The following is an 8,974-nucleotide window of genomic DNA, read 5'->3' as shown; positions in this document are numbered from 1 at the left end:
TCTCTCCATTTGTTTGTGTTGTCTCTGATTTCTTTCATCAGTGTCTTATAGTTTTCTGAGTACAGGTCTTTTGCTTTCTTAGGTAGGTTTATTCTTAGGTATTTTATTCTTTTTGTTGCGATGGTCAGTGGGATTTTTCCCTTAATTTCTCCTTTTGATCTTTTGTTGTTAGTGTATAGGAATGCAAGAGATTTCTGTGTATTAGTTTTGTATCCTGCAACTTTACCAAATTCACTGATGAGCTCCAGTAGTTTTCTGGTAATATATTTAGGATTTTCTATGTGTAGTATCATGTCACCTGCAAACAGTGACTTTTCCAATTTGTATTCCTTTTATTTCTTTTTCTTCTAATTGCCATGGCTAGCACTTCCAAAACTATGTTGAATCATAGTGGTGAGAGTGGACATCCTTGTCTTGTTCCTGATCTTAGAGGAAATGCTTTCAGTTTTTCACCAGTGAGAATGATGTTTGCTGTGGGATTGTCATATATGACCTTTACTATATTGAGGTAGGTTCCCTTTATGCCCACTTTCTGGAGAGTTTTTATCATAAGTGGCTGTTGACTTTTGTCAAAAGCCTTTTCTGTGTCTATTGAGATGATGCTTTTTTTGGGGGGGGGTACCAAATTACTTTATTTGAAGGAATGGTACTAAAGAAAGGACTTGTAGATATTCTGGTACAACTTACAGAAAAGGTAAGGTAACCCAAACATGCATGCACTGCCTTGGTGACCAGGGAAGTCACCCTTGTGGCTACGGGAAGCCAGCCTAAGGCTTAGCTCTCATCATCACTATTTCCCAGGGTGTGCTTGTCCAAGAGATACCGTGCCATGCCAGATGCGGGGGCCCCATCCTGCGCAAGTTGGTTGCGTGGCCACCCAGTTCTTTAATGGATTTCACCTGCTCATTCAGATAATGAGTCTCAATGAAGTCACACCAATGGGGGTCATTTTTCTCCGTGGCCAGTTGGTGCAGTTCCAGTAGTGACTGAGTCACACTTTTTTCCAAGTGTAGCGCACATTCCATTGCACTCAGCCCATTCTCCCAGTCATCACGGTCTGGTTTCTTGATATCCTGAAGGAAGATTCGGCCACCCCGTTGGTTCTGCAGCTTCATCAGTTTCTCAACATGTTCCCTCTCCTCACAAGATTGGTGAAGAAAGTATTTGGCAAAGTTCTTCAAAGCCACATCATCACGGTCAAAATAGTACGACATGGACCGGTAGACGTAGGAGGCGTAGCGCTCCAGGTTGATCTGGTGGTTGATGGCGGCCTCCGAGTCCTGGTGGTAGTTCTGGGGCATCTGCAAGGGGCATGCGGTCGTCATGGTGGGCGGCTGAGGTGAAGCGGTGGCTGCGCGGCGCTGTAATGGCGGTGGGGACCTTGGGGCAGTCGGAGGGCGCTGTGAGGTGGTGGCGAGGGCTGGCTCTGAGCGGCCGGCCGGGGCGGGAGACGAGCGCCGGGTTCCGTCCAAGCACTGTTGAAGCAAGAATCTGCGGCGACTCTCCGTGAGGACTGAGATGATGCTATTTATTATTTTTCGATTTGTTAATACGGTGTATCACATTGATTGATTTTGCGTATATTGAAGAATCCTTGCATCCCTGGGATAAACCCCACTTGATTGTGGTGGAAGATCCTTTTAATGTTTTGTTGGATTCTGTTTGCTAATATTTTGTTGAGGATTCTTGCCTGTATGTTCATCGGTGATATTGGCCTGTAATTTTCTTTTTTTGTGATATCTTTGTCTGGTTTTGGTATCAGGGTGATGATGGTGGCCTTGTAGAATGAACTTGGGAGTGTTCCTTTCTCTGCAATTTTTTGGAAGAGTTTGAGGATGGGTGTTAGCTCTTCTCTACATGTTGGATTGAATTCACCTGTGAAGCGTTCTGGTCCTGGACTTTTGTTGGAAGATTTAAAATCACAGTGGGTGGCAGCCACACCTGGCTGCTACTCCTGTGCCCACTCCTTTCTTCCAGACACAGGTGAACTGGGACAGGGCCCCCCTCTGGAGAGAGTTGCACTCGGCCCCCAGGTGTGTGTTTAATTAGAAGCCTGCCTCTTATGCCATAGCTGTGAAGACCACTGCCTTGTGTCACAGAGAGACTGGGGTGCTTCAGTGTGCTGCCTGTGTGCTCTGCCCCGGGGGATAGCCGGGTAAGAACTGTTTCTCCGTTACAGACTTATGGGACTCGCAAATGTAAGCCCCCCCTGGCCGGCAGAGCTAGGCCATTCAGGTGTCCCCTGGGCCCCAGGCCAGTGCACGGGCCCCTTTACGGGAGCTAGTGGCAATCTGGAGGCAGAGGGATGGCGTGAAGACAGTGCCTGCCCTTGGGGGTTTCTGGAGAGCACTCGGGTTGGCCTGACACGTGTCCAGCTAGATGTCTGTCCCTCAGGCTGAACGTAAGCAAAGAAGCCTCTTTCACAGAAGGTCTGGGCGCTTTTCAGTCGGCGGCCTCTGTGCTGGCCCAGTCCATGCAGCCCTGGAGGAAGCATCTCCCAGTGCCCCGCAGCCTTGTCTCATGGACAGAAGCCCCGTTGGCTTTCAAAGCTACACGTCTTGGGGGCTGGTCTCAGAGGCAGGCCTTAAAAGTTGGGGTCCTGGTGAGGGGTTCAAACCCTTCACTCCCCAGGGAAAGCTTGGGGTTGAAAGCTTGGGGTTGAGTTCCCTCCTCACTGTGGGTCACCGTGCCGGGCAGTGGGGGTCACAGTGAGGCTATGCGTCAGCTCTCCTGTTGTGACGTGGGTCTGTTCTCATTCACCCGAGGTTTCTTTCGGAGGACATGGGTCTGTACGTAGTAGCGGATCTGGTGTGTCTGGGGGAGGACCTCTTGAGCCAGAACCCCGTATACTTAATCCCTAAGAGAGCGGCTATGGTATGTGGTTGCAGGACGCCTTCCCAGGGGATCAAAGGATCCACTGTTACTCACAGGCACATGTCCGGTAAACTGCTGAGGCAGGCGGGGTTCTGAGCCGGCTGCCAGCGTCCCCCCCCTGGGGTGCACCCCCCTTCTCTCTCACCCACACGCAGATCCCAGATCAGATGGTCCCTTGAAAGGCACGGGACTCTCCTTGACCACAGTCAAAGCGTGAGAGGGATTTGTCCCAAGGGGGATTCTCACTGCCAGTTTTGGCGAGGGGGGGGGGTGACACGGCCTGTAGCAGTCCAGTGCCCCCCGCCCCCTGCTGACAGACCACGTGGGACCCCGTCCTACAGCCGCAAGGAGCCCAATTCTGTCCCAGGTGCTTGCGCTCAGGTGAGAATGCACTGCAGCAGACACAGTAGTTCTAGTCTGTACCAGTTTATTACAGCAAGCAATAGAAAATGAAAACGACTGAATATTTGCTTCACAAAATTGCAACTATTATTTGTTAAATATTTATTGATGTTAAATCCACATTACACCAGCACAACAATCCAAAGTGGTAAGATCGTACTTATTTCTTTATAAATACATGAAAGGTGGCAAAATAATGCTACTTAATCCCAAACCCAGCAAATCAGCAAAAAGTCACATTCAGAAAAATTTGGCAAGGAAGAGATGATGTTAAGTCATAATTCTACAGTATAGAAAGGTCCAGGAGAGACTTTGCGCAGTGTCTGAAATCCGACATCAGCAATGCACGTAGGTGTGGTCAGAGACGCATGTGCCACTCTGCACAGAACGTGGGCACCAGAGCTCCAGCCTGGCATTTAAAGCTCGCTTGGTTGGTGCTCTTACAAGGAAGTAGAAAGCTGTCCATGTGAAGCAGTGCAATGGGATATACACGGTGGCACACAGATACAAAAGTACTTAAAAATACTACGTATTGAATGGAGTAACTGAGCTAAGAGTTCAACATTTGTATTATAAATAATGAAAGATAAATGTGTTTTGCATGAGGAATACAGTGTGTTCTCTTCATAGGAAAGTACCATTAAAGACTCAGGTTTTATAATATCAGCCCAAATTTGTTTTTTTCTCCTTTTTAAAGTTTATTGGTTCTGACTTAAAACCGTCAAGTCTGGTCAGAATCCATCCACGCCATCTAGCTGATGCAGAATCACAGGCATTCAGAAAGCAGTCTTTGCCGAGATGCCTTTACAAACTACTTGGAACCCAGCACCTTCTTAAGGCGAAAGGTCTCGTGGCAGCAGGGAAGTGAATAGTTTCCATCCACCGTGTGGCAGTGCCACAGAGAAAATGCATGCCAGCACCCCTGTCTTTGTCTCCCCAAGTAGACTAGCGCCCACAGGCTGTCTCTGATCCATGACAATCTCGCAGCTCAGCCCATATTCAACTTGCAGTGCGCACCTCAATCTCCCGCTGCGGCACCAGCTCCGACACTGCAGTGTCCCGAGCACGAGCTTCCCTCCGGCTGACCCTCGAGCTCCTGACTTGGGAATGGCGGTGTTTTGTCGCTTCTATTTTAGGTTAAGTAAGTTTGAAGAAAAGCAAAGAAAAGCCTGGCCTTTACCGTCTCGTGCTCCGCTGCTTTCATCTAAGTGAGCACAGTCTGTCTGGTCGTGCTTCCTTTCCCTCTCCTCTCCGCCCCTTCCAGACCCGTCTCCTCCAGATACTACACACCTTGGTCACTTGGGTGGCTGGGATGCCCTTCGTGGAATGGACTGCAATATGCTTCTTCTTTATTCAGAGTACTTCGCATTCTTTTAATATGGTTTGTAAGTAAGCGCCCTACCAAGGTAACAAGAAAAGAAAATACTACACGTAAAGAAAAAAAGGTTAAGAACGAAGGTCTTGGCCTTGTTAGAAAACCCTTGATGTTCACAGAACTGAAGGCAGGTGGCTCCTTGCGCACGGTTTAGTGGAAAGCTGTTCGCGGACGGGCGTTTCCTTGGGCTTCCTGGTGGCACCCTCCTTGTCCCATGCCCCACGTGGGTCCCTGGCTGCATGAGCACACTGCCCTGCAGAGCCCAGGTGGTGTCCCCTGTGGTGCAGCCACCTCCGGGGAGCCCCCCGGCCTCACGCCGGGTGGCAGCACCTACGCTAGGGAAGACACTCGGGACAACACAGGTCATGGTCACCTTTTTTCCGTTAGCACTTTGGCATTTCAGACCCCCTGATTTGCAGCACTTCCCAAAGTTTTAAATTGGCTGATGAATGTGAATTCTCCGTGCAAGGTGTGCATTCCTATCAATCAGCATCGCGTACGCAGCCTCTACGTCTGGTTTACCAGGAAGAAAAGTAGGATTTTGGTGTCCTTTTGTTTCTTAGAGCCAAAGGTATGTTTCTGCCTTTTACGTCCCGTGACAGAGGAGGGTGTGGGTCAAGGCAGTGGTGGTTTCAGCGTCTGGGCTCCGTGGAGAGCGCCAGCTCACAGGTCCTCGCTCTCCACCAGGCCGGGGCTCAGCATCAGGTGGGACGGGCTGGCCTCGGGCTGGAACGCGGCCCTGATGTCGAGTCCCTGGTCCGAGAGCGCGGCGTAGCGGCTGGCCGAGGGCCGCACCCGCTTCGGCTTGGCGCTTGGCGGCGGCTGCTGCCACTGGGCTGCAAGACACAACACGGAACTCAGAATCTAACCAGGCAGCATGGCTCTGTGTGTACCAGGCACGTGTTCTTTGCAAAAGACCTAAGAAGTCCTAAAGCGTACGGGTGGTCCTGCAGTCCACTCACGTGTTGCAGATTTACTGCCTACACAGGGTGGTGGCACTGCAGCAGCTTGGGAACAGACAGCGTGTAGTTTATCTCGATAGTCAGTACTCACTGCAGCGCGGGGAGTCCTTTGAAAGGGCTGCTACACTTCCTGATTCTCACTTTGAAAAAAAACTTCAAAGCTCAAAATGGATAAATGCCACAGTAATGACAGTCATCAGGTATTCTGGATGGGTGTTCTAACACAAATTGTTTGAAAGGAACCGGGTGATAGGGAAGGTTGAGGTCAGTCATTTCTTAGGTGTGAAATCGGTTCTGAATTTTTCCTAGTGGTTTTCTTGTCACTAGATCACATAATGCTACTGGGCTAGTTTGTAAACTCAGAACTTTTTTCTTTCAATCTGGGATGCATGTACACAAATACACGTACACAAACACTCACAAACCTACTGCTGAACTGCTTAGGATAAGTTAACACAAAGCACTGAGCCACAGAAAGTACGCATTCCAGGTTCAATGGGCCACACGTTTAGAGTGAATTAAGATGCTGTGACAGGATCATAGTAGCTTAGGGAGAAATGTTAAAAGGCAGTCATTTGCACAAGGCAGTAAGAAAATGTGAAAAATCTGTGCTTATGCCTTTGCCTGGTGTTAACCCTTGGGGTGCTGGGTAAGAAAGCCACAGCTGGGTAGCCGACGCCAGAGAAATCCACATGCACGTTTTGCTAAAAACGCAAAGTTCCTGAGTGATACTTGGGCACTGTTCTTCTGGCGAGGTTCACTATTAATGTTGAGAAACTATAAATAGAAAGAGAAAGAGCAGTGTGAAATTTCTGGCAAATAAAGCGCTAGAGTTGTTGATCAGATCAGAGTAACGTGACTCGGTGTGCTGACGCCCGCCTTGTCGTAACGGAAGGAACCAATAACGCATCGAGGCGAGGGGGAGGGGTACTCACTGTAGACGTCCAGCCGGGCCGTGCAGGACACGATCCCGGCCTCGTTCTTGGCCGACACCGTGTACCAGCCAGCATCGTCCTTGGTGGCTCCCTGGATGAGTAGACACACGTAGCCGTAGTTGTCCTGGTGCAGGCTGCGAAAGACAGACATGGCCATAGGGCTCGAAATGTTTCAGGACACGAAGCATCGCTTCTCATTAGCTCATGAGAAACAGAACTGTGCAAGCAGCGGATAACAGGGTCCTCCTAATTCTGCAGAGGCCGCCAGCCCGTGACAGCTAATGAGAGAGCGGAGAGGCCGGGAGGCTGAAGGAAGCCGAGCACTTAATTCCCAGGGGGAGCATCTGCCCCCGCAAAGCACTGCCTGCGTTAGGCGGGGAGCCGCTGCACCACACAGCAGGGCAGCCGCCTCCGCAAAGCGCAGGCGTGCGGGGGCAGGGGCTGGCCCGGGGGCGGCGCACACAGGCACGTGCTGTGCACCTCCCTTTGGGACCATCAGGACCCCTGCGGGTGGGGGGCGGCCCCGTGGGCTCTCACCTCACGCGGTCCGTGCTGTGAGTGAGCGACTCGTTTTCCTTCTTCCAAAATATCTGCGGCGGCGGCACCCCGGACACCCGGCATTCCAGCCGAACCGGGTACCCGTCTGCCACCCCCGTGTTCTGCAGCTTCTCGAGGAACACGGGGGGCTTGTGCGCTTCCTTAGCTGCAAAGACACGAGACGGATTACCTACCCGTGACGGGCGCAAAAGGTACCACAAAAGAACGCAGGTGCTTTCAGCAATCCCGCTCAACCTTGCTGACGTCGTTTTCCCCTTCAGGTGGCAGGATGCTTGTCCTCTCTCCAAGTTATCCCTCCTCCACCAAGAGCGGTTCCTACCCTTCATTCCACGCCTTTCTCTCCTCAGTCAGTTCAAGTCCGACAGGCCCGCACCTGCTCCCCAGAGCGCCTGCCTGCGTGCTCTCGCGGCGGGGGGCGGGACCTCCGTCAGGCTGGTGACTGATGAGGGTCCCTGCCTCAGCCCACCGCTGCCATCTAGCGGCGCTGATCCCCTAGATTCCCGCCCTGCTGGCCGAGACACTGAGATTTCTAGGTCCTGGCTTAAGAGAGACATACCACAGGCTACAAAGGGGGAAACGAGGAGAGGCAGCTTTAAATAGTAACCTCAACACTAGGAACGTACATTCTATACAAGTTCCAATTTGTATTTCTTTGAAGAAAGCTATGAAAACGACGACTATTACCCAGTCTGGACAAATCAGAACTGTTAGTGCGGTGGGAACAGTCCCAGAGGAAGCCTTAGCTACCATCATCCTAGCTGCCAACAATGAGTCTGAGGGTGCGGCCTTCTGCACTCCCTCCTCTGTGACAAATAACAGCAAAGCAAAGGTGAACGTTCTACCTGAAAGTTTTAAAAACCTAAGGCCCTCTATGACCTCGAATTATGTAGAGGGTCAATTTTTATTGGACCTTTTGTGGTTACTTGACCTGGGCCACTCTGGGAAGAGACCTCACTCGGTGCTCTTCCTGGGTCCCAGTTTTCAAAAGAGCATAACTGTGTGAGACGGGCCTTTAGGTCGCAGCGACCCTCCACAGTAGGCATCACAGCTACCTCTGGAGCTTGGCTAGGCAGGCTCGTGGGGACGCAGAGCTTCACAGGATTTCGTCCTTGTGCCACGACTTAGTCCTTCAACTCTGAGCATCATGGCCCCCTTTTCCGTTTGGGGACGCTCAGCTGCAGAGACGGACCTGCCAGAGGACACAGCCAGAAAACGAGAGCTGGGCTGGGAGCCGAGCCCCGACTTCCTCCGGAAGTGCCGACGGGGACACCTCGGGCGTGGGGACAGGTACGGTCGGCGGGGGGACCCCAACAGTTGAGTTTTGAGGAGGGCGGGCTGGAGGAAGGAGTGAAACTGAAGCGGGTCTGACACACAGGCTGCACGCTGCCCATGTTTTTGTGCGAACACGTCTGGGTGTTTGTTGTCACGAAAATCCCTAGCCCGGACTGTAGCCGGGCCGCCCGCTGCGTCCTCGCTGCTGCTGTCTCCCCCAGGAGCTCGAAGGCTCCTGGCACCAGAGGGGCACCGCAGCCTGGCCCCTAGGAAAGTCACTTCCTCTCTCCTAATTCCCACTGGCTGACTGCCTCATGGGGCTGCCGTGAGGACCAAGTGAGCGCTTTGCATGCAGTGGTGAGAAATAAACGCTCCGTTCTGCTTTTTTCAGATGAGCACAGAGAACAGGCTCTCTATTCATGCTCAGCTCCTAGGACACTAGACCTTTCCATAAACTCATTTCCCATACCTAAGGGTAAAACTTTATTCTGGTAGGTAAATTTCGTAAAGATATATAGTCAATTAAAAAGCAAACCTGAGTTTAATCTGTCTATGACATGGGGGGTAGATCACAGCATTTCAGTTTTGAATTCTGA

At 51.4% G+C, this 8,974-nt stretch overlaps 1 protein-coding gene and 1 pseudogene across 5 annotated transcripts in view; both read right to left on the bottom strand.

The window, feature by feature from the left end:
* Positions 1–774: 774 nt before the first annotated feature.
* LOC307189440 (ferritin heavy chain-like) lies at positions 775–1,336 on the bottom strand (annotated as a pseudogene). The gene has a single exon. The product of its transcript is annotated as a ferritin heavy chain-like (transcript).
* A 362-nt stretch (positions 1,337–1,698) lies between these two features.
* The window catches only part of PALLD (palladin, cytoskeletal associated protein), a 389,328-nt gene continuing 382,052 nt past the window's right edge, over positions 1,699–8,974 (bottom strand). For 3 of the 4 annotated variants that reach the window (XM_079926093.1, XM_079926091.1, XM_079926092.1), the window contains exons 9-11: positions 7,086–7,251; positions 6,549–6,682; positions 2,456–5,487 (exon numbers count right to left, since the gene is read on the bottom strand). In XM_079926093.1, the coding sequence (XP_079782219.1) occupies positions 5,315–5,487; positions 6,549–6,682; positions 7,086–7,251 (473 nt within the window). In that variant the 3' untranslated portion in view covers positions 2,456–5,314. Of the gene's footprint in view, positions 5,488–6,548; positions 6,683–7,085; positions 7,252–8,974 lie in introns of all 4 variants that reach the window. The other variant, XM_079926090.1, reaches the window with a different exon arrangement.

The sequence above is a fragment of the Stenella coeruleoalba genome, assembly GCF_951394435.1.
Source record: "Stenella coeruleoalba genome assembly, chromosome: 7".
NCBI lineage: Eukaryota > Metazoa > Chordata > Mammalia > Artiodactyla > Delphinidae > Stenella > Stenella coeruleoalba.
This window is presented reverse-complemented; position numbering and strand designations above follow the sequence as displayed.